We start from the raw sequence: 25,496 nt of genomic DNA on the forward strand, positions 1-25,496 counted from the left end.
ACTGTGCTCAATGGAAGCTTAAAAAGTTTACATGGATAGTGTCTCTGGACTTCTTTTATACCTCCTTAAAATATGATCCAATACTTGGGGCAATGGAATAAAAAAAAAAATAAAGGATGATAAAATAATGAAGATTTCTTTCACTACTGCATTATCCTTCTTGGTGATTCCATCAGTATTCTTTTCCTACTATAGTCTTTTTTTTTTTTTTTTTGGATTGTTTCTGATGTAATACCAAAGGTTAATATTGTGTATTTTTTCTTCTTTTTCCCCCCTTTGTCAATTTTCATTTAGTTTATCCAAAGAATAGGCTTTTGCTTTCTTGACATTCTCTACAGTTTGTCTTCTGTTTCATGGACTTATTTTATTTTTTTGACAGAGGGTACTTCTTGTTTTTAAATTTTGGTTAGAAAACACGGTCTGCATAGCAATCAAATCTTTGACATTTGCAGGCTCTTTCTGATTTAGAACACTTATAAAAATTATTATATGCTGTGTGTACCTGAAAACAATAATATGCGTATATTGTCTATAACTCTGTTTTGTGCATCATTTCCATCCTTACAAATTCCACATCTGTTTGCTATATCCATGTCTGGTGGAGATGTGCTATAAGTCCCCTCTGTGAATTTGAATCTTTTTATAACCCTTATTTTATAACCTTTCGTTTTACTTTTTATTTTCCTTTTTTGACAGAGAGCACATTTGGGGGGAGGAATAGAATCTTAAGCAGGCTCCATGCCCAGCGTGGAGTGGGGGTTGATCTTACGACCCTGACATCATGACCTGAGCCAAAACCATGAGTCAGTTGCTTAACAACAGCCACCTACACACCCTTATAACCCTTTATTTTAGATGTATCTTTATAAAACCAGCAAATAGATGGATTCCATTTTCCTAATCCAATCTGATGTTTCTTTAAAATGAATTTTTATTTTTCTTAGATTCATTGTAGATCTATTTGGACTTACTACTGTCACTTTTACTTTTACTTCCTTCCCTGATTTCTTTTGGATTTATAGTTTACTATATTCCCTTTCTTCCTTCTCTGCTGGAGACCTTTAAAATTTCTGGTCATATATTCTCTAAAATAATTTTGAAAAGTAATATACACTCTTATAATGTTCAAGTTAATATAAAAACATTTTTACCTAATCTTAAAAATTGTAAAGAAGTCATTTCTGTAATATTGAAATTTTAAGCTAAATCTAGTACATTACTAAGGTATCCAGCTGAACGATGTATCGCAGCAATTTGAAATTCACCATCACTCCTTAAAATAGTTATCAGAAATTTTATGCTATGTTATTCTTAATTCATATCTCCACTGTACTCTCCCATGTAATTTTATCTCATTGCAATAGTGTATTGCTTCAAAGTCTTCTGATACTCTATTATACATCTGTCTCAAAATACATGAAAAACATATATACTGAAATATTTTTAGAAATTAAAAAAATACATTTCCAACAACTAGAAAGCTCCAAGTGTTGAACATTATTGTCTGTATTATCATTACTATTCAAAAGATGAAAAAAAAACCAAAGGAAGTCTTATTGGAAATGTATCTCAATGAGATGGTAGTGCTGTATTTTCACATATTCACGGATCAATTCTGCCACTGCTAGAACACATCAATTTTACTACTATTTTTTATGTATAGATATAACTGCTGAGAAAATGCACTTATATAGTAAAAAGGGACAGAAAGAATTCTGTTATAGTGATGCCATTCAATTCTTGGACTCTTTTTAAGTTATATGCCAAAAATTATAAACCGAGTCTGTCATCAAATTATTTTTAATGATTTTAATTGACAATCTGATTGAGCTTTCTTCAATTCTGAAAGCAAAGAATTGAAAATCACCCTCACTAAAGACCTTGTTGTTCAAGCCATTTTCCTTAATTCTTTAGAAAGTTAACCAAAGATTAAGTTTAGTAAGACTTATTTGTAACTCTTTCACTTAGTCATCTTGCTTATGGAACTTAAAATTAAGACACAACTGAGTAAAAATGCCCCCCACAGAACCGGAAATCGCATAGATTACTTGAGGATAATTCTATATAGATTAGAAATTTTATGTTTGAAAAACAATCATGTTTTTTACAGAATTAGAATGTAATATAAATATCTGGAAAGGAAGAATTAATCCTAACTAAACTGATTTTCTAAAATTAAATACACTCTGTCCTAGTGTATATTTTGGGGATATTTATTCCATTTACCTATACATGAGTATATGTTCTGCTTTTATGATTATTGTTTATAGTATTTTATCAAACTAAGATACCATTTTAACATTTCTGAAATTGGGATGCATCTTACAATTGATGGCATATCATAATTTAATGGGCAGTGATTTTACTAAGTGGTATGTAATAGTGAATCATACACTAGTGTCTTAGATTAGATGAAAAATTAGATTGCAGAAATTAGGAGCAAAAAAAGATAATGAATCACTAGCAAGTTCAGGAAACATGCAAGGTATATTGATGACTATTATGTGTTTTATTTACAATAAAACCCATAATATGTTTATGTTAACTTAAACCTAAATACATGTTAAGAATGAAAAAGTAGGAAATAAGAAAGAAGAGTTGGGCCAGCTAAAAAATTAATATGGATTTACAGAATCTGATAATGAACTGGTAAAGGTTAATAAAAATGTTTCTCCTAAGAATCTGAAAAATATACAATCATGAACTTACCTTTGATATGGGATCTTTTCACTGGAAAATCTAGTATTAGTATGTCAGAAACAAACATGGAACTTCTAACTTCTTCCTCCTTGAAACTATGCTAATTATGCTGAGACAGGTTTGAGACGTATTTATCAGGCTCGTTACTGTTAGGGAGAATGGTGAAAATAGTTTGCTTGACAGCATTCACCAAAACCCATCATGCTTTTGTACCAATTTTGAATATTCTAAAATAGATAAGGCAAATAATCTTATCATTCGTTTGTTGCCTAAAAATAAGGTAACTTTACCTTCATGTTATGTTCTTGCTCTCTGCTTTACTTTCACATGATTCACCCACAGGAAAAATGATTTTTTGAAGTCAGGAAATAAAAAAGGCAAGGCCATTAAACAAAAAACTGTCATCATACTATCTCTTACTTGACAACACATCTGAATTCTGAACATCTCCACATGGGCCAATAAACCCACTTCTAAGACCACACTTCACTCATAATGAAAACGAACTTCCGCTGTACTTTCTTAAATTGGGCAGTCAGAAAGGTCTGTTCAGAACAGGTTGAAAGGGAAGGGATGTAACTCCACATCTTGATGGGATAGTGCAAAGTTCTGTAAGACTATGTGGGACCTGACGTATTGTTGGGGTTATTTTTATAAAACACAAGCTTGCCATAGTTTTCTTATGTAAAGTGGGAGAGGGTGATTATGAAAAGGCAGAGGGTAAAAAGGAGAACTGGCATAATCCACTGAACATGGAAATGTTCTTTAGACAGATCATTTTAACAAAGAGTATTTATGGGAACTGAGGATCTGGAAAGGTTTCTATGCCTGCATTTCCCTTGAAAGGCTGAAGACTCCCAGAAGTACACACACCCTTGTTTGAAGACCAACTTCTGTTCTTTAGTTACCCGAATACTTAAGATGCATACTTAACTAAAAATTTTTCTAAAAATTTTCATTTCTATGGAGGTAAAAATGTGTATTTTGGAACACTAAAAAACAATTATTCTCATTTTAAAGAATGATCCATTCATTCAGCTAAACAAAGATAGACTAATAATAGAAACAAACCAAATTATCAATGTCTCAAGAATTTGGATAACTGAATACACTACCAACTAGAGCCAAACAGTAATGCACCTTTCCCGAGGACAAAAGTTTCTCTTAGGAAAGTCAGAGGTCAGCTCTGGAAGTGGATGTTGGTGCCTTGGCAAGAAATTTTATATTTAGTTGTTTAATATTATACTTACAGTGAAATAAAATGTATGTAAACCATTAAAACTGTTACAATTTGTGTATCTTCCAAATACACTATGAATACATTGGCACAAAATCCTTCCTTCCTTTTTCATCTTTGCTAATAACCCAGTGATCTCTAAGAGGTGGTTTAATAATTATTTCCAAATGCCATTTCCTAAAGATAGTATTTCTTACCTATAAAATTCATTAAAAGGTTTACAAAAGTATTCTACTTTCATCACACTTCATGACCTCAAATCATCTGGGAAAGACAAGATGTTAGAGAATAAAGACATTTCCTTTAAAATATTGGGGAAAATTACTAATTTACTATCCCTTTTATAATAGGAGACAAGGCAGAGCAATACAGTAGTTATAATCAGAATGTCTGCATTCATTCACCAAATATTTATTAAGCACCTACTATTTCCCAGACATCATTCTAGCAGCTGAGGCTCTATAGGGGTGAATGAGAAAGTAATAGCTACCATTTATTGAGTGCTTACTATGTGCCAGGCTCTGGCCTAAGAGTTGCACACATATAAACCCTTTTAATCCTCAAACACAACACCTCTATGACATGGGTACTACTTTCATTTTACATATGAAAAAATTGAGGCATAGAGAAGTTAAATAACTCATCCAGCTTTTAACTGGTAGAAATAGTCCTGGCTGTCGCGGAGCTTCTATTAATCTGAACTCCTTCCCTTCTCCTTTTCTTCTTTGCCACAGCGAGTGACCTAATAGATAAGAACTGAGTATGGCTCAAATAGGTAGTGTGACCATTTCATTTTTAGAGGTTTGTTTGGGAATGTTTAAAGAGAATTTTAACTAGCTCTCTCTTCATGATGTTGTGATCTCAAAATATCTAACAAACCTGAATGTTAGAACACTTAGTTTTGTTTAAAAATTTGGGGAGAAACAGTTAATGTAGGTATACACATGTAGCATCTCTTCCTTTGGAAAACCACTTTTCTAATCCAGGCAGGCATAGCGGGTCTAAAGATTATGAGACCCTGTCTCATTATAGGGGAGATTCATAGTTCAAGCTAGGCCTCAGTGCCTTGGGCAGTTATTGGTTCAGGACTACAGAAACATGATGCAGGCATGGACAGTGTTGGGAGATGTTTCTTGGGATGGACAGTGTTGGGAGATGTTCTCTTCACAAAGGAAGTGATTTCAGACTGCTGGTACCCATCTTCCTTGGCTCAAGAGAAAATGACTCCACAATACTGAGAGATGTTGAGAAATTCAGATACAGAACACTTTAACCTTGCTATGCAAGAAATAGGTCTATTATTGCCCTTTCCAGTTAAATGAGTATAAAAAGTATAAATACCCTTTAAGTGGGTTTCTGTGACTTTCAATTAAGTTTCAACGCATTTACAAAAGCATTACATAAAATGTGCAAAAAGAACAATGGTTATAATAAATATGAATAGAATTCTTTTCTGTTCTCTTCCTTTACCCTCTTTCCCTGTGAACAAATATAGAACTGTCTACAGCTCAAAGGATGGTTTATTTCATTTTCAAAAGTAGTATGCAAAATATCTATGAATTCTAAGCAAGTGGTTACAGGCATTATTTTAATAATTCTACTTCTTTAGCATATGACAAAACCACAATATATCTAGAAAGACAAAATGTTTTATTTTAAAACATTGGAAAACCATTGAAAGACAAATGTCCATTATATAACCATGAATGTTAAGTATTTGGAAACTGTAAATCTTCTAAAATGTGGTAGGCACTTCCAAAGAGCTAAATACTGCAAATTATTCTACTGTATGTCTTCTCTAATATCAACAATACTTGATATGACGAAAAATACCAAGAAGACTCAACTAATTATTCAAAGTCACCATCTTAGGGTTCAACTTAATTACATGAGTAAAAGTTTTGTCCAAGATGTTCCTGACACATGAAGCTTCCGGGTGAATTTCAGAAAAGTTAACAAAAGTATCTTCCTTTTTTGCCTGTGAATGTTTGAGTACTGCTGTATTGTTGGTTAATATCCACTACAGATACTGGTTCTAGGCCAGCCCAAGGGTCTTCAAGCATTGAAGGCTTGAAATAATTTTCCAACTCATTAGACATTCTTTTTTCTCTACCACGCCCTGATCCAAATGGTGTAGATGTCCTTGGAGAACCCTTTAGAAAAAAAATCATCAGTTAAAAAAATGTTTTGTAGAGATAACTGGCATTTTTAAAAGCTAGTGGGGAATCACATTGTTAGTTAAAAGTTGCGTTTTGAACCCAAACATGTTCAACTGCAAAGTCCATTCTTCCTTTAATCTAGCGTTTTTGTTTGTAAAAGTATTTAAGCCAATTTGACATACTCAGTTACTGATAATTCCATGTCAACTGTCAGCTCAAATACTTTTGGATTTCTAATGTAATAACTTTGCAGAACTAACGACTGGCGATGAAATAAGAAATTATGTTTCAATTTTTCCTCAAAATTTCCACCTTTTTTTCTGGAGGGGAATTAAAACTTTTTTTAAACCCTACAGCTTCAAAATTTCAAGAACCTTTCCATCCTATTATCTACTTAGCTCCAGACTCAAAAGGGGTGGGGTTGGTTTAGCACAACGAGAAGTAGAAAACCGTGCAAGTTTTAAACCACAGAAATCCTAGACACACCAGAAATACTCCCTTGGTCTCCTGTGTTCACTCTCACTGAGAGGAATGGGAAACTTCCAAAATCACCGATTTTTCCTTAAGACTTGGAGCAGAAGCCAGTGTAGTTTGAAGCTCCTCTCCCCATCCCTTCCTCCCAGGCCCCGCCCTCGCCAAAAGAGTGTGCCAGTAGTGGGAAAATTGCACCAGTCTATAACCCTGTAACTCAGATGAGCTCCACGCTGGGGATTCGTTCGCTTTTTTACACCTCGGAGAATAATTTACTCAGACGAACTGGCAAGGTCCCTGGCAAAGGATAGGGAATGAGGGAAATCTGTGTAGGAATGGCAGTGTGCTAGTTCAAAGCAGGAGGGCTCTAGAAACCGAAAGCACAGCTCTGCTACTTAAGGTCACCTAAAGTAAGTTACTTAACTTCTCTCTCAGCCTCAGTTTACTCATCTGCAAAACAGGGCCAACAATAGTATCTCACCTCATAGAGGATCAGACAAAATAATCCATGTAAAGGGATTATTATTAGTACCATGCCTGCCATACAGTAAGAGCTCGGCAAACGCTGGCTATTATTACCTGGGGGTGGGTCTGCTGCTGCCCTGGGGAGTAGCCGAATTGCTGCTGGGACCCCGCGGGGGACTTGGAGTAGGAGCCAGGGTAGCCGCCAGGGGACGGAGACCCGAATCGGCCCCCCGGGAAGCTGCCGCCGTGTCGCGGAGAGTGGCTGCTCCCGTAGGGCCTAGACCGGGGCCCGTACGGCGGCGTGTGGTGCGGACTCCCGTACCCGTCCCGAGGGGAGGGCGGCCGCGGTCCGCCTCCGCCCGGGGTACCCCGGAAGCTGCTCCCGCTACCCCAACCTCCTACACCCGCGCCGGGGTAGGGAGGAGTCGGGGGTCGAAAATTCTGTCGGTGCATTTCAGGAGACGAAGACGAAGACCTCACTGCCGCGTTCTCCCGCCGGAACTGGCCCGACCAACCCTTCCCACAGACTCGGTGGTCCTCTGTCAAAACGGTCCTCTGGCCTCCAGCGCAGTACAGCATATTGGTTCCGGCCTCACAAGGGTTCCGTCAGGCGCAGGGTAGAAGTGGGTTACTGAACTGGGTAGAGATTAAGCGGATTTAAGTACAGGCAAGAGGAAGAAGAAAGACAACAGAAAGCCCGAATACTCGGCTCCAGCAAAGGCCTTTATGGTCTTGCGGTGCTTGCTCGGGACGGACCTACGAGACGACTGCACGGACTAGAACGCACCGCCCGGAAAGCACTGCGGGACAAGCACAGCCCGTCGGGGCCCGGCCCAGTGGGCGGGGCCTGAGATGCTCGCGGGCGCCCCCTGCGGCGGCGGGCGGAGCGCGCGCGCTGCGCTCTTTCCTCACGCCGGGACCTAGGATATATGAGAGGCGCGCGATGCTGGCGAAGCTGGCGAGGGTCGCGGCTGTGCGGAGAACCCGCCTTCTCTTCCGCCTGGGCGGCGGGAGGGGTTTGTGGACCGGCCGCCCGCAGTCAGGTACCCTCCGAGACGCGGTCCGGGCGGCGAAGGGGACCCCGGCCCCAGTCTCCCCCTCGGGCGGCGCCATGGGGCGAGCGCCCGCTCTTTCCCGAAGTGTCTCCTGGCACCGCAGCCCACCCTTCGGCCTTTCCCGCCTCTAGCGGCCCTCGCTCGGTGGCCCCGCGGCCGGCCTGACCCCGCGCCCCGGCCGCCCCGGGGTCACCCTGCTCGGCGTCCCGGCCGGGGGCCGAGAGCTCGCCCCTGCGCGGTCGTACTGGGGGGACGCCTCGCCTCTGTCCCTTACCCTACCCTGACTCGTCTCCCGAGTTTAACTCACTTTGAAAAGGTACCCCCCGGCTGCATTTCAGAAAGGATTTCAGAGTGCAGCTCTGCAGAACTGGGGGAGAGGCTGTGTGTAAGCTCGGACTTTACTCCCTTCCTTGTTCTTGTTAAATGGAAGCGGGTTAAGGAGATGGCTTGGCTCCGAGGCAGAGATGCTGATTTTTCAAAGAGCACACTGACCAAAGCTCTGAAAATCTTGACTGTTCCACAGACTTTTGGTTATAAAGAAAAACGTGCTAATCCAAGCATGACGCCTAATGTCTAATAAAACGCTTTTGTACCAGACACCTGTCCCAGAATTTTATTAAGAAGATGTGGCTTAAATTTACCACCGTTTATAGAACTTTGGTTACTCCCTCAGAGTGTGGGAATGGTAGTCCGCTATGACTCGTGAAATCAGCTCGTGGGAAACAGAATCTTAAAGAACTTTAGGACTCCTGAAATCACAGTCCAGCGGGTGGCCGGGACCTGAGCTTGTACACCTTGCAGCTGCCGTTCCTCACTGCCCCTGTGACATGCCGGGTGACAAGGCTAGCCGAAGTGTGATGTCCTCTCAGTTTGCATCCTCCTTGAGGAGTGGAGACACAGATGACTTTCTGTTATTTATTCTCTGGGAATTCTGTTCGCCTAATTTCTCCTTTAGACACAAATGTACAATCAGTCAAGTCAGGATAATGCCATCAAGGCTTAGTGATGCAGTGAAGGTGTGAGGACCCCAGATGATCCACTTGAATGTGTATTTCTCTGTCTTGGCCAAAAATTTAGCTTTTGGGCGTTGTCTTTGGTGCTTAGCTTAATGTCTGGTAATTGGGCGCTCAAATATTTATTGAATGAACGATTGCGTTGGTCGCATCATTATTGTTCAGTGATTCTCACTTGTTTTATCTTCTATATCATCAACCAGTCTGCTTGTTTGGGTAGAGGGAGCAGAAGAATGAGGGCGGTGGGGACCAAAATTACCTTTGATAATTTTTTTTATAACTGGCAAGTGATTTGCAGAATTGATTAAAATACTGTATTGTCTTTTTACTTGGCTTACATTTCTAGAATGTTCTTCCCTATAGTGATGTCTTTCTTGTTCATATGTCTACACATATGAACTTTCATTAGAAATGGGGGAAGGGAAGAAATACAGTGCAAAATTTTTGACAGGTAGATTATATATAACAGTGTACCTTTCATCAGGTTTGCAGGTATATATGAGGGTTGAGGGAGAGTTAATCCTTAATAATTGTATGAAAACTCCAGATTCCACTTGGGTCACTTCTGAGAATAGGCCATTTGCCCTTTTAGGGATGAGAAATAGGCCAAGAGAAGTTAAGTGACTTGCTTAAGTTCACATAACAAGCAGAGGTGCAATCAGAACTCAGGCTTTTTGAATCTCAGGAGATTTTTTCCCCCCTAAGTAAAGATAAATGAATTGGCAATCAGTCTGTCCTATTTTTTTTTTTTTTAAAGATTTTCATTTATTTATTTGAGAGAGGGGCGGGTGGGGGGGCCATGAGCGGGGAGGAGGGGCAGAGGGAGAGGAGGAAGAAGCAGACTCCTTACTGATCAGGGAGCCCAACATGGACTCCATCCCAGGACCCTGGGATCATGACCTGAGCCTAAGGCAGATGCTTAACCGACTGAGCCACCCAGTCTGCCCTTTGAAAAATGCAATAGATAAATATTGTAAAATTTTGAAAGTGCTGTATAGCATATTATTTTAGATTTAGAGATTAGCACGTATAACCTTAATATTGAATCTTTGTAAATGTCGTTAGAGTCTTCCCATGTCTTAGCGTGGGAATTGCAGTCTGTGTGCCTGAACTGTGGGTCTGAGGCATGTTTGTATTGAATTCCTTTTTATGGTGGTAAGTTCAGCGGAAGAGAGGTGAGGGGAGGGGTAGGAAGTTTTATGTTGGGTTATCTGAAAGTAGAAAAGTGAGGAACTGGGATGGTGGATATGAGAGTATGGCGGCTGCTCCCTGAAGTCTGAGTCCTGTAGAAAGAAAAGGGCACGTCTTATATTTGTGAGCAACAGAGGTTTTGGTTCCCTCCAAAAGAGAATTACAGCACTGTTCAGGGAGGATCGGTAGTAGAAAACAGGGTACTGGATAGGCCATTGCTTTCATTGGAAGTGTTTAGGTACTTTTTTCAAGTGGCATTGTATACATAGGACATCAACAGACAAGAACTTTCTGAGTACCTGTGAACTATATGGGGAGCCCCAGAAATAATTGGTTAACTTTGTGGTGGTGGGTGTTTTATAGGTTTCATATTAATGCAAGTAAGAGCACCAAGCCAAGGAAATTTATTTGTAAATGTAAATGGAACCATGTCTGTTTCTATAAGACAAGATTTTTATTTAGGTTGCCTAAGATTTTTTGGTGTTTTTTTTTCTTTTTCTAGTGGATTTCAATTTTTTTTTTTTTTTTTGGTTGTTGAGTCTTATCTTCAAAAACCCTTATTGGAAGCCCAAATTTTGAGAGCAGATGGGCTGTATTTGAGGCAGGAATTGGGGTTTCATAGCCCTGCTCACTCTGCACCTCTAAATGGCCCTCTGAAAAGAGGCTTCTGGGGCACCTCTGAAGAATTCCCAGAGCTCTCCAGAAAGGGTGTGAAAGCCAATATTTCAGGAGGTGTCACATATTAACAGGGGCTGCAAATATACATGTTTTGGTTTGTTTTACTGTGTACTATCAAAAAGTGTATATTTTCATGTTTCTGCACGGGCACAGCTTTTTTAAGCCAACAAAACTGGAACCTGGGTTGAAGGGCAAGACTTGGAAGTTAAAAGATTGTTAAGAGATTAGATTGTTAGAGAATGCCCAGGAAGCTTGTTTCTTTTTTCAAAGGGTTATAAAACTCAGAGCCTGGGAGACATTCAAGATGGAGATTGTAAACCCTGTGAAGTTAATCTTCCCTGGGAGACATGTATTTACATTCCAAAGGGTTAGAACTCTGAGACCTTCCCTTTTCTAAGGAGAATTTGCTTACATTAGGAAGATTGGCTTTTTTTCTGCCTTTCTTAGGGAAAGGTAGCAGTTGGTCCTCTATAATATACATACTTCCAGATTCATACTTTTGGGGACCTTCCTGTGGTTTAACAACCCTCTATGTATAGGCCTAACCAACTGGCTCTCGTTATGATGCCTGTGGCGTATTAGGTGTGGGAAAAGTGGTACATTTCTCGGTTTAAGTAATAATAACTCTGATCTCTGCTCCAGAACCTTGCGTTTACTCTCAGGCTAAAACTGCATAAATGTAAATATTAAAAACATACGTTTTTGATGTAAAACACTTTGTATTACGGGAGAATATATTTAATAATTTTTATGTATAGAGATGTTTGTATATATACTTAGAGTATAAGCTTTACCTTAATATTTCCTAAACTTTCAGATTATCTCTGTTTTTCTTATAGAGGTCCTGTTATTAGCTGTTTCATGTTAAAGACTTCCAGTAGTGAAAAAGTCAGTATATCTCTAGGATGTGATTAGTTCACTCATTGATAGGGTTAGGCCTATACTGAACACAGTAGATCACTTACCTATAACCTGCATAATATTTTCATTGACAAAGCAAGTATTAGAAGCAGCTTGTTCTTAGGACTCTCTGAGAGCCAAACTTCACTGTAAATCATCTTCTTTTCAGCTCTAAGCGTGTTTGCATTGTCGGTGGTAGTCAAGCATGGGTGAATTGTTTTATACATAATTACTTCTTTGTAGACTAATATTCTTTTTTAAAAATTCATATATTTTTAAAGATTTTATTTATTTATTTGACTGAGAGGGAGAGGGAGCACAAGCAGGGGGAGCAGCAAGCAGAGGGAGAGGGAGAAGCAGGCTCCCCACTGAGCAGGGAGCTGGACATGGGGGCTGGATCCCAGGACCCCGGGATCATGACTTGAGCTGAAGGCAGACACTTAACCGACTGAGTCACCCAGGTGCCCCTGTAGACTAATATTCTTTATTCAGGTGTAACATAGGTGTTAAAGCATTAACTCACACTTAAAAAAATTTTCATTGAGAATAAAATTGCTGACAGAGTACTTCAATATGAAGGAAAATGTAAGAGAGTGTAACTATTGTTTTCAAGACACAAATTTTTATCTTGAAATTAGAAAATTTTAATTTCACTGGAAGGTGTATTTTCGTATTTTTCCAATTATAAAAACAATACGTACATTTTGTAGGTAACCTGAAGTGTTAAAAAAAAACAGAAAGCAAGAAAAAATATTAATTGCTTATCGAAGAAGCAAAATTAATATTAATATTGAAATAGAAAAAAAATAAGCGTTAGGTAGTTTAAATCTTTAAATAGGAAAATAAAAGCTTTTTAAATGGGAAACCCACCCATACATAAGCATTTGTGTAATCTGGGGTTGCATGGTACCTGTGCAGAGAAGAGTTAACATAGCAGGCCTCAGGCTGCTGTCTTTATTATTACTTTTTGAAATTTTTATGTATTTATTTATTTTTTGAGAGAGAGAGTGGGAGCGGCAGAGGGAGAGAGAGAATCTCAAGCAGGCTCCACACCCAGTGTGGAGCTGGATGCTGGGCTTAATCTCAGGACCCTGAGATCATGACCTGAGCCGAAATCAGGAGTTGGATATTTAACCGACTGAGCCACCCTGGCACCCCTCAGGCTGCTGTCTTTAGAAGGACCATTTTAGAAGTTTAGACCTTGGATGGCATCTGGGAACTTGGCCCTTGAACTGCTTCCTAAAATAAGGGTGCCTAGATGGTTTGTACAATCCTCGTGATTTATGGTGAACCTCCTTTTGCTCTGAGTCTGGAATTTTGGTACATGGGAAGCAGAGCATGTCTTTGTGAATAGCCCTCAGTAAAAACCTTAGATTCTGAGTTTGTAACAGACTTCCCAGAGCAGAAGCATTGGACATGTTGCTCTTTTTTTTTGTTTCTGGAGAAAGAAGCTACTTGGCGTGGCCCCTCACAGAAGGAAGAGAACATAAGAAGCATGGATTTTTCCAGACTCTGCTTGTCTTTTTCCCTTGCTGATCCTGTCATATATCATTTTACTATAATAAACCTTAGTCACGAATACAACTATATTCTGAGTATTGTGAATCCTTTTAGCAAATCACTGGAAGTGTGGGTAGTCTTGAGGAATCCTGAAACAATACCAGAGGTGGAAAGTAAAATGATTTTTTGAAAGCGAAGTTCCAGTATAACTCAAAAAGCAAACAAGAGATAGGGAAAAGTTACTTTCACAAAAAGTGAATGATAAAAGGTTAATATTCTCACTGCACAAAGAATCCATACAAATTAATAATAAGATAAATGTGCCTTAACTATATGGGGCAAAATAATTTATGAGAACTTATAAGAATAATTTATAAGAAAAGACATGAAACAAGAACATATATGAAAAACTATTTCAGAATTTAATTTCAGAAGTCATTAAATGCAAATTGAAATGACAGTGACATGCAAATTTTGAACTGTCAAATTTGCAACAAAGAAGTAAAAAAAAAATTCCCACAAAACCAAGAGATCATATCCAGGGTTATAGAAGATGGTGGAGAATAAATACCATTTTCATACACTGCTGGTACCAGTATATGTTAATACTGCCTTTCTCATGAACAATTTGATAATTGGTATTAACAGTATTAAAAGAGTTTGTAACATGAACACACCTTAAGGCCTCCCTCTATACTCGGAAACATGCTCTTTGTTTTACCTTCTCCATCCTCCAAAACTCTAAAAGCCTTCAAGAATAATTTTTTCCTTTACTACTTGAAGAGAAGTTTTTGGGAGGGTTCTGTAGATCCTCACACAGAAAGCATCCTAAATTCTCTCTAGACATCTCTCCTGCTCATAAGAATTACCCACTGGAAGCTGTTAAAAACAAATCAGATTGTAAAACATGTTCTTTTTCACGTGCATATCCACCCCACACACTTCTTTCAGGCTGCCCCTTCCTGTCCCTTCTATTCATTTCTCTTAGTTAAATATTTGCAGCGTTCTGTAAAATAGGACTCAGTACCTTTTTTTGTGTCAAAAGAGGGCTCATCCTGTTGACAGTCTAATACTGCAATACCCTTCCCCCCACTCCCTGCATACACACATTTTCTTCTTTGCTGTGATTAAATTATAATTTCCTTCAAGTATTTATGACCACGTTTCATCAACAACCTAGAGTAAGCACTGTTTTGCCGGTTTCTAGAAAGGACGGGTTTTTCTAATTCGTGAAAAGAACTTACCTTTGGTTAGTCTTCTTGTAGAGGACAGCCACATCACCAACATTGAGTTCAAGGAGCATCTGGGGTTTGTGAGCACTTATATTCAGCAGTTAGTAACTATCATTTGCTCCACCAGTTCCTGGTTCAACCACTTCTGATCATCTGAGTAGTTAACTTCAGGATGGCCCATTAAGGAGTCCTGAACATCGAATTTTTTTCCTTTTGCTTGCTGACTTTTGGTTATAAATTCTATAACTCTAAATTGATTTATAAAGTCTGTAAATTGGTGGTGTTCCATCTTTCCACATACCAATCTGTAGTAGTGATCTACCTCCTAAAAGACTTGAAAAAACAATCCATTGCATATTGGTTGATATTTAAAAGTTTTTATCACTTAAATACATTTTATAATATGAACTAAGGTGAGAGTAGGCTTTGAGATGTGTGAAGAATATGCTTTTCCTTAGCCTAGTGGGGAGAAGGGTTATGAAAGAAGGCTTAGTCATAGGCTGATTAGTTGTAGGAAAGAATATGTATGGAAGTTGAAAACCTGGAAATTGATTTCTTTAAAATGATTCATGTATCTCTTAGGAAAGTCTTCCATGTCTCAGTTTGAAGACTGCTGCTAAAGGGACAGTAAAACAATCTCCCCCAGAAAAAGACTTATCAGTTGTTAGCTTTGAGGCTGTGATATTGCTTAGAGGCTACCATTTTTCTCCTCCAATGCTGGGTGTCTCTTGTGGTCATGATAGACTTGGTTGTGCTGCAGTACAAATTAGCCCATGATCTTAGTGGCTTAGTACAATAAAAACATCTTTTTTGCACGTCTAGCTTCACTCTTTGAAACTTGCAGCCTCCAAGGTCACTGTAGTAGAAGAGAAACCTGGATGATTTCATGGGATATTTTTAAGGGTCAAGCCTGAATTGGCTTATGTTACTTGTGCCTATCCATTTCATTGGCCAGACCCCAGGCCAGACCCCAATCTGACTGCAGGAGAAAGCTGGGAAATAGGAAGAGCAGAGGGATTTTGGATGAGCACTGACTTGTATTTTGTTTGTGGTGTGCTTTACTCAAGACTCAAAAGCCCCCTGTCGATCTTTTTACATCATTCTTCATATAAACTTCTTACATTTTCGTTAAGATAGTGGCTTCCAATGGTTCCAAAACCTGTTAGAGTGCAAATCCCACAGTAATAGCCAAGTTCTTATAGGTGAAGGACAGTTGTTAAGAAACAGGGTGTCAGCAGAGGTGGATTATAAATTATTGTAAGTTTTTACCCATCTAACTATTCTCTGGTTGTCTCTAAATGGTATGTTTGTGTTGTAACTTGAGCATCACTCCCACACCACCTTTTTACAGCTCAGAAATTCTACTTGCCCTGGAATGTCTTCCAGTGGATACTAATTTTTGAAGTACTCCAAACTCCTGCATTTACCTGTCAAAGTATACTATTAGGAACAGAGCTTTTTTTCAAGACTTCTAACACATGCCAGAAAGAAAACATCTTGCTAACTATTCTAAATAAAGCTTCAGCAGATTAAGAGAACGTGCTTTGAGAAGATGTCCATCTCTGCTTTCTCACTCCTAAGTTCTGGTAGTTAAGTTCTCTGTAAAATATCAAATTAAAAAATCCTTTTAGTGTATATTACATGTTCTATTTGATACGATATTTGATCAGTTTGTTTAATGAGTTGGCCTTTTTTTTTTTTTTTGATGTTGGCTAGTACAGTGGGGAGGGATGCCATGATTGCTGTCACACAAATGAGCCACTGAGGTGGGCATCTGTCATTTATGTCTACTCTAGTGTTGCTCATGTTTATTTGTGTCCTGGAAACCTTAGGGCCAAATACCAAGGGAGTCTTAGAAGCGGCTCTGGCAAGCATAGAATTGATGGTGCCTTCATTATAATTATACTTCTTTGCATGATTGCTCAGCCATATCCTTATAATAGCTTTTAATCCTAGAGGCTAAATAAGATAGAACGATATCCAAGCTGCTCAATATATCACAACAAATTAACAACTGATGCCCTTTCCAACTGTTTTTCCTCCTATAATCACCCTTTATTCCCATCCAGTTTATTCTTGTCTTTCACAAATTGGCAAACTATGGATGTGCAGATATCCTTCTTAAGTATAGAGTATTGAGAGTCATTTTTTTTCTGTTCCTTAAAATATCATTTTTTTCTTGTTTTAACATTTGGAATAAGTTATTTACTTTAGTAGATGGTGTGACTATGTAATACATATATGATAGTGATAATAATGACAAAAAGTAAACTTTTAGTAGGCAATTACTGTATGCCAAAAAGTATGCTGAGCACTTTACATGCAACATTTCATTTAATCCTTGCAAACTCTATGATTGAGGTGTTTCAGATGAGGAAACAAGCTCAGAGAAGTGAAGTTACCTTGAAGGTCAGTGGGGAGTAAGTCCCGGAGCAGGAAATCGAATCTTGTCAGTCTCCAGAGTTCATGCTCTTCACTGTGTAAAACTCATTCATTGATTTTGACTTCAGTGCGCTCTGGAAGTTCTTTCTGGGTGTCTTCTCAGATAATACAAGTAAAATTCTATTGCCTGATGTGAAATGAATTCAGTTTAAAAGTTTGTGCTTCATTAAGCAAAGTTTTACTAATTTATTATGGCTGTGAGATGGCATTGGTAGTGAAATATAGACTTCTCTTAATAGATTTGTAATGAAAAGAAGTTTATGGGATGAAGAGACCCCTAAATGTATTTCTTTTTTTTTTTTTTTTTTAATTTATTCGACAGAGATAGAGACAGCCAGCGAGAGAGGGAACACAAGCAGGGGGAGTGGGAGAGGAAGAAGCAGGCTTATAGCGGAGGAGCCTGATGTGGGGCTCGATCCCACAACGCCGGGATCACGCCCTGAGCCGAAGGCAGACGCTTAACCGCTGTACCACCCAGGGGCCCCTGTTTGTATGTTAATATCATATTTTAAGAATTATACTCTTTTTTTTTAACCTTGTAGGCTAAATATTCTTCCCTCCACAAAAAAATTTTTCTGAGCTATTCTTGATCATATACTCATTAAGATGAATTTTAGAATCAATTTATCAATCCTTCTTTACCTTTTCTTCCCCTATGTCCCACCCTTCTAAACTGTGTTTTGATGATGGCATTCAGTTTTGTTTCAAAGCTTCCAAAGGCTGGTCAAGGGCTTCCTCGTTGAGCTAACAGTGATCTTTCTTTTGCCTCTTTTATACAGTTAATTCTAGTTACTAGAGGCAGTTATGTTCTACAAACTGAACACGTGATTAGTGAATACCAAACCATTGCTCCTGGGGGAAGTAGAGGACTAAGTTCCTGCAGATCTCTGGTCACACATTTTTCACTACTGATTAGGACACATAATGTTGTTAAGTGTGTGTTTCTGTTTAAAGTCACCTTATTTAATATATATTGTTGTTTCATTCACATTGAACTCAGGGCCATAGCATTATAACTTCTATAGTTATAGTCATGCCTAAACAAAGCTCAACTAACACATATTTTCTCTACAAGGGGCACTGGGTGGCTCAGTCCGTTAGGCATTTGCCTTGGGCTCACGTCATGATCCCAGGATCCTGGGATGGAGCCCTGTGTGTCGGGCTCCCTGCTCAGTGGGGGAGTCTGCTTCTCCCCCTGCCTCTGCCTCTGTCCCTACTTGTGCTCTCTCTCTCTCTCAGATGAATAAATAAAATCTTAAGAAAAAGTAAAAGGCTCATCATAGTTGTCTTGCATTTAAGAACACGAGACAGCACTTTAGCCACTACTCTCAGGGGTCACGTTAAATGGTGAAATCACCAAAAAAAGCACAGAAATGTGAAAATGAGACACTAAATACACCACATAAAGGACACTTGTTTATAGTATGAGATCTGAAACAAGAAGGCCAGTGCGTTGCCTCCTTTAACTTCGGGTGGGAACATGTGCATCGAGTTACTGAAATATTTCTGCATTCAGTGCATGTCCTGGGATGACGGCAGAAGCACTGCAGTATTGATTTTGGAGTTAGCGAGTAGTTGAAATCTCAAATATAGAATCTGTGAATAATGAGACTAGACTGTGATTTCCCTCTGAAGCTGCTGCAGTGTGTGCAAATAAAGAATCAGGGAAAGCTTCAGGGTGACAATATTTATCAAAACATTGCGGGGGGCAGTACAGCAAAATGATACTTCACCTGTTGCTCATGAATTTAACATAACTTATTTATTTTTTAATTTTTGAAAATCCAGATTTTACATATGCTTGAGATCTGTAAGGTTAATTATGTCTCTCTGCCCCTTTCCATTTCCCAGGGACAATGAATTTCAGTTCTTTCAGCTGTTTCTTTCAGTTTTTATCTCCAGATCTCTAACTAATGTGATTCTAATGCTACTATTTGGTTTTGTTTTTAGGCATTATCTATAGTGATAAAGACTTGCTTTCTTTCACCACCATTCCAACAATTACACATCCACTTTCCGTCTTACCAAATAAAAAATTTTGCTAGACCGGTATGCAGTATTTATATTGTTATGATTATACAGTTATTCTTCATACTTTGATTACATTGCTGCCCTTATACACCTTTTGTTTTCCCTTGTGTTAATATTTGTCTGGCTTCTTTATTTACTTTCTCAACATCTTTCCTTAATTCATTCCCAACTGTACCATAAGTATAAATATTTCAGCTATTGTGTTATTTTCTTTACTGTCATCCTGAAGATTCCTTTCATCTTTCTCCTCCTTTAGATCCTCCATTTTCTGACCCCATATTTTCTTATTTCTTGTTCTGTTTTTGGTGGAGCATATCCTCTAGAAATAATTTTCCCAAGAAAGGATGGGAAGGTAAAGTTTTTGAAAATTTGCGTGATTGAAAATATTCTTTTTCTACCCTCACACAAGACTCATGGCTTGACTGGGTTTAGAATTTAAAAGAGAAATATATTTTCCTCTCAAAATTTTAAGGTTTTTGTTCCATTTTTATGTTTCAGTTTCCAGTACTGTTGAGTTCAAGGACATTCTGCTAGCCAGTCCTTTGTATATGCTTTTTTCTCCCTAGAAAGTTTCCAGATCTTCTTTTGGCAGAGGAAAAAATCTTATTGTTCTAAATTCTTACATTGATGGGTCTTGGTGTGTGTCTTTTAATATAGTTTTTTAGTTTTTTAAATGTCTAGCACTTTGTCATTTTTTAATTTTTTATTTTTTTATTGAAGTATAGTTGAAACATAATGTTACATTAGTTTCAGGTGTATAATATCATGATGTGACAACTCTATATATTATGCTATATTCACCACAAGTGTAGCTACTGTCTATCACCATACAATGCTATTACAACACCATTTACCGTATTTCCTATGCTGTACCTTTCATTCCCATGAATTATTCATTCTTGGTGTGTGTCTTTATTTTTATTAATTTAATTAAATTAGTTTTTTAAATTTTAGTATAGTTGACATAAAATGTTCCATTAGTTTCAGGTATACAATATAGTGATTTGACAATCTGTGCATTGATGCTATGCTCATCACAAGTGTAGCTACCATCTGTCACCACACAATGCCATTATAATATCGTTGACTATATTCCCTGTGCTGTGCCTTTTATTCCCACAACTTATTCGTTTCATAGCTGGAAGCCTGTATCTCCAACTCCCCTTTGCCCATTTTGCCTATCCCCTCTTCCCTCTGGCAACCATCAGTTTGTATTTACAGGTATGATTCTGCTTTTGGCTTGTTTATTCATTTGTTTTATCTTTTAAATTTCATGTACGGGTGAAATCATAAGTAATTTGTCTTTCTGTCTGACTTATTTCACTTAGCATGATACCCTGTAGATTTATCCATGTTGTTGCAAAAGGCAAGATTGCGTCCTTTTTTAAGGCTGAGTAATATTCCAGTGTGTGTGTGTGTGTGTGTGTGTGTGTGTGTGTATCACATCTTCTTTATCTGTTCATCTCCTGATGGACACTTGGGGGGTTTCCACATCTTGGCTGTTGTAAATAATGCTGCAGTATATATAGGGGTGCATGTATCTTTTCAAAATGGTGTGTATCTTTTTAAAAATCTGTGCAGGGCATGCAGAGGGCCCTTTCAGTATGGAAATTCATGCCCTTCAGTTCTGTGAACTTTTTCTGAATTGTTTATTAATGTTCTCTCTTCTGTTTTTTGCTGTTCACTCTTTGAGAAACCTGTATTATCAGAATTCCTGGGCTTATTCTTTATTTTTTCTCCTTCTTCTCCATTTTTCACTTTTAATATTTCTTTTTGTTCTGTCTGGGTGATTTTCTTATCTTTATATTTTTTTTAAAAAGATTATCTATTTGAGAGAGAGTGTGTGCAAGTGTGTTGGGGGAGGGGCAAAGGGAGAGAGAGAGAATCCTTAAGCAGACTTCCCACTGAGCAGGGATCCTGAAATGGGGGCTCCATCCCAGGACCCTGAGATCATGACCTGAGTTGAAATCAAGAGTTGGCTGCTTGACCAACTGAGCCACCCAGGTACCCCATCTTATCTTTATCTTTTTGCCTTTCTCTTACATTTTCATTCTTCTTTTTTTAAAGTTCCAAGATCATGTTTTTATTCTCTAAAATTTTTTTTACAAGTATCTTTTTCTGTTTTATAGGTGCAAGTTCTTCATGTTTCTGATAATATTGATAATTTTTTATGGAGGTAAAATTTGCATACAGTAAAATTCTTTTTGGTATATACTTCTATGAGTTTGAACAAACATATAGAGTCATGTAATCATCACCATAGTTAAGGTATAGAACACTTCCCTCAGCACATATCACATGGAGCACTGAGTGTTACACGCAAACAATGAATCATGGAACACTACATCAAAAACTAATGATGTACTGTATGGTGACTAACATAACATTAAAAAATAAAAAAAGAACACTTCCCTCACCCCTCAAAATTTGCAGTCATTGTCTCTCTTCATCCCTAGTCTCTCCCAGCTCTTATCTGTCTCTCTTGTTTGCCTTTTCCAGAATGTCATATTGATGGAATCATAACAGTAGTTTTAAAAAATTCTTTTACCTGCCTTATATGAGTTTGCTCTGAGTTTCTTTTTCATGTTTGGTTTGGTCTCTCTCTCTTTTTTATTTTAAGAATTTTTATTTATTTTTGTGTGCGTGAGAGAGCACACAAGCAGGGGGAAGGGGCAGAGGGAGAAGCAGACTCCCCACTGAGCAGGGTGCTGGATGAGGGACTCCATCTGAGGACCCTGGAATCATGACCTGAGCCGAAGGCAGCCGCTTATCCAACTGAGCCACCTAGGTGCCCCTCTTTCTTTCTTGATATAGGTTTTCCCTGTATCTTGCTGATTTTGGGCTGTTCTCCTACATGATGAGAGATAGATATTAAAAGAATTGATTGGAAACTGCATGCATGGGTAGAGCTTTGTTATGGGCTGAATTGTGTCTCCCCAAATGCATATGTTGGTGTTCTCACCCCCTACACCTCAGAATGTGACTGTTTTTGGAGGTAAGTCCCTTAAAGAGATAATTTAAGTTAAAATGAGGCTGTTTTGGTGGGTACTTGCTGATTGGTGTCTTTATAAGAAGAGGTTAGGAGAGATATCAGGGATGTAGTGCACAGAGGGATGACCATGTGAAGAGGCAGCAAGGAGGTGGCCATCTGCAAATGAAGGAGAGAGGCTTCAGGAGAAGCTAAACCTCCTGACACCTTGGTCTTGGACTTCTAGCCTCTAGAACTGTGAGAAAATGATTTCTGTTGTTTAAGGCCCTCATTCTATGGTATTTTGTTATGGCAGCCCTAGCACACTAAAATAAGGCTTCTTGATTGACAAATTTCAATATAGAGTGATATGGCTGGACCTTTATGTATGAATGGCTACTATCAGTATTTTTAGTTATTTTCTCTTGGGTTGATAAATTCTTCCCCAAAGAAGGATTTTCCAATGTTATTTGACATGAAAGCTAGAGAAGAAAGGGATTTGGAGGCTTATCAAGTGGAGAAGATTTGCAGTAGCTGTTTTGGGAAGAGATGGTTGTTGGGTAGCAATGAATTTGAAGTTAGGCATCCTGATTTTATAGGGGACAAAACTGAATAGCCTCTCTCCATCAGCTTGATGTTTATGTTGCAGTGTGTTAAGTGACAAGGATGGTAAGGGTGCTTGAAGCAATGGTGTGTAGACTCATTAAGGGAACTGAATTAAAATGGGCAAAAGTTTGAAGCAGATGTTTAGTAAAAAAGATATGATAATGGCCAATAAGCTCATCACCACTTGTCATCATGGAAATACAAATCAAAAGCACTTCGAGTGTATTACCCAGTTTCCAAGATGGCTGCAATGATCCTTACCTCCTCATACACCCTTGTGTGAGCACTCCCTAACACTGCACTGTTAGGCCTGTGTGACTGATAGCATATGGCAGCAGTGATAATATGTCACTTCTGAGATTACGTTATAAAACATTGCAGCATCCATCGTGGTCACCAAGAAACCCTACTTATAATTGCTGCAGTGGGACTACATGTATTTTTTATAATGTTCCATTATGTCAATCTATTAATACATTGTGGCAAAATGTGAGGACTTTTCCCTCCTTTCTGTCCTTTCTTTCCTTCCACAAACATTTATTGAGTTCTTACTACATATCAGGTGCTGGTATTCAATATTGGAAATATAAAGTCTCTTTTCTCAAGAGTTTATCATCTGATCAAGACTAACTAGTAAGTCATAATTCAGAAAAATGCTATTGACAAAGACTTGCTCAGGTTGCTGTGATGAGCAGGAATACCTTCTAAGAATGCTGACTTATGAAAGATGGAAGGACTTGTCTAGGTGAGACAGGGTGGAGGATTATTACAGTCAAAGGAAAGAGCATGTACAGTGGCCCAGAAGTGTGAGAGATTTGGAAGAGTATGGCTACTAAGACATTTCTTTTTTTGCAGTTTGAAATAGAAAAGGTGGACAGGAGTGAAACCATGAACAATAGCTTTGTTTGCAGTTTTAGAATAGACTGTTAGCTTCATGAGGGAAGGGACCATGAGTGAATGTGTGATTGAACAAGAGAGTGGCATAACGGGTTCTTCATTTTGGAAGATTACTCTGGAAGCAATGTTGAGAATGAATTGGTGGGGACAAAGGTTAGGCAGAAATAGGTTAAGATGCTTTTGCAGGCAGTTGGGACAAGAAATGACGAAGGCCTGAGTAGAGGCAGTACCAGGGAATTGGGGAAGAAGAGAGCAGATTTAACAGAAAATTGATGGCTGATTGAATGTGGGGAGTGAAGAAGAAGACATGTCTGGGAAGATGATGAAGTTAATGATGCCATTAGCTGAGATAGGGAAGAGAGCAATGAGAAACAGATATTGTTGCAAAGATTGGCTGATTTACATTTTGAAAAGTAATTCTGGCAGCATTATGGTGGGTGCTTTTTCTTTTTCTTTTTCTTTTCTTTTCTTTTTTTTTTAAATGTAGGCTCCACGGCCAGCGTGGAGTCCAATGAAGGGTTTGAACTCATGACCCTGAAATCAAGACCTGAGCTGAGATCAAGTTGTATGCTTAACCGACTGAGCTACCCAGGCCCGGTTTTGGAGGTTGTTATGAGGAGAGCCAAGATCGAAGCCCGGCAGAAGAATTAGTAGGTTGTTAGAGTAATTCAGGAGAGAGTTGATGGTGACCTGAGCTATAATGGTGGCAGTGAGGATGAGAGAAGAGAAGCAAGTCAAGAGATATTTTTCAGAAAGAATATGCAATAAGTGGTTCTTTATTAAATTTAAGGGGTGCAAAAAGAGAGAGGGCTCAAGAATTTTGTTTGGGTTTTTGACTTGGGTAACCGAGTGGGTAGGAGTGCCATTTACTGAATTAAGGAACATAGGAGCAAGTTTGGGGAGAAGATAGAAATGATACTGACAGTAGCTGACATTTAGTGAGCACCATGGCTAAATGCTTGTAAAGCAATGTTTCATTTAATTTTTTAGTATCCTTATGAGATAGGTGCCAGTATTATCCCTGTGTTACAGATGGGGAAATCAAGGTGGAACAAGATTACGAGTTAGTAAATAGAGTAACATTTTGAACCTAGGGGTAGTGCTCTTAATCATAATAGTAATTGTATGTTTCAGTTTTCCCTGGTAGATCTTGGAGTACTTGAGGAGGAAGGGATATGATGCCTCTCATGCTGTATCTTCATAGAATGATTAGCACATAGTAGGGACAAAGGTTGTTTAATGGGAGCTTTTACTTATGTCCTACCTCGTGTACCCATTCTATCCACTCTGCCCCAGCTCCAACTCATCCTCTTTTTAAAACTCTTCCCAAGAACCACTCACACAGGGCACCTAGGTGGCTCAGTCTGTTAAGCGTCTTCCTTTGCTCAGGTCATGATCCTGGAGTCTCGGGATCAAGTCCCACATCGGGCTTCCTGCTCAGCGGGGAGCCTGCTTCTCCCTCTGCCCTTCACCCTGCTTGTGTTCTCGCTCACTTGCTCTCTCTCAAATAAATTAAAAAAAAAAAAAAAAAAAAAAAAAAAAAAAAAGAACCACTCACACAAGGTACTTGGGTTTGTGCTAGGCCTTACTGAATTAATTTGGTAATTTTGGGTAGGTACCACATGTAATGTAAAATCTAATACTAACTCTTTGTAGTATATTATAAAAAAGGTCTGTTAGCTGTCTCGTTAATGGAAATTTTTTCCTGGTAGTTTTTCTTCTGCCATTTTTCCTCAGCTTCTTCTCTTTCTCTGTCTGATTTTCCTTTCCATTCTAGCTGCTAAGCTTACCTGTACCTCCAAATGCCCATTGAATTCTTTGGCAGAGCATTTTCACTGTGTTTTTGTTTGACAGTGACCTTTTCTTTTCTTCTCTTTTTTCTTTTTTTTTTTTTAAGATTTAGTTTTTTATTTTAGGGAGAGAACATGAGAACAGGGGGAGGGGCAGAGGG

General features: G+C 38.6%; 2 protein-coding genes across 4 annotated transcripts in view; one reads left to right on the top strand and one right to left on the bottom strand.

The window, feature by feature from the left end:
• Positions 1-5,570: 5,570 nt before the first annotated feature.
• LOC103674592 (M-phase specific PLK1 interacting protein) lies at positions 5,571-7,579 on the bottom strand. The gene is made up of 2 exons (XM_008703502.2): positions 7,147-7,579; positions 5,571-6,090 (listed from the first exon to the last, which is right to left on the bottom strand). Exons 1-2 carry the CDS (start codon positions 7,483-7,485, stop codon positions 5,890-5,892), a joined length of 540 nt encoding a protein of 179 aa, XP_008701724.2. The 5' UTR covers positions 7,486-7,579; the 3' UTR covers positions 5,571-5,889.
• A 303-nt stretch (positions 7,580-7,882) lies between these two features.
• Positions 7,883-25,496, top strand: part of SUGCT (succinyl-CoA:glutarate-CoA transferase) — a 678,964-nt gene continuing 661,350 nt past the window's right edge. The window contains exon 1 of one of the 3 annotated variants that reach the window (XM_040644425.1): positions 7,883-8,075. In XM_040644425.1, coding sequence (XP_040500359.1) covers positions 7,962-8,075 — 114 coding nt within the window. In that variant the 5' untranslated portion in view covers positions 7,883-7,961. The remainder of the gene's footprint in view (positions 8,076-25,496) is intronic. The other 2 variants (XM_040644422.1, XM_040644424.1) reach the window with 2 other exon arrangements.

This window comes from Ursus maritimus, unplaced genomic scaffold, assembly GCF_017311325.1.
Source record: "Ursus maritimus isolate PB19 unplaced genomic scaffold, ASM1731132v1 scaffold_3, whole genome shotgun sequence".
NCBI classification, from domain to species: Eukaryota; Metazoa; Chordata; class Mammalia; order Carnivora; family Ursidae; genus Ursus; species Ursus maritimus.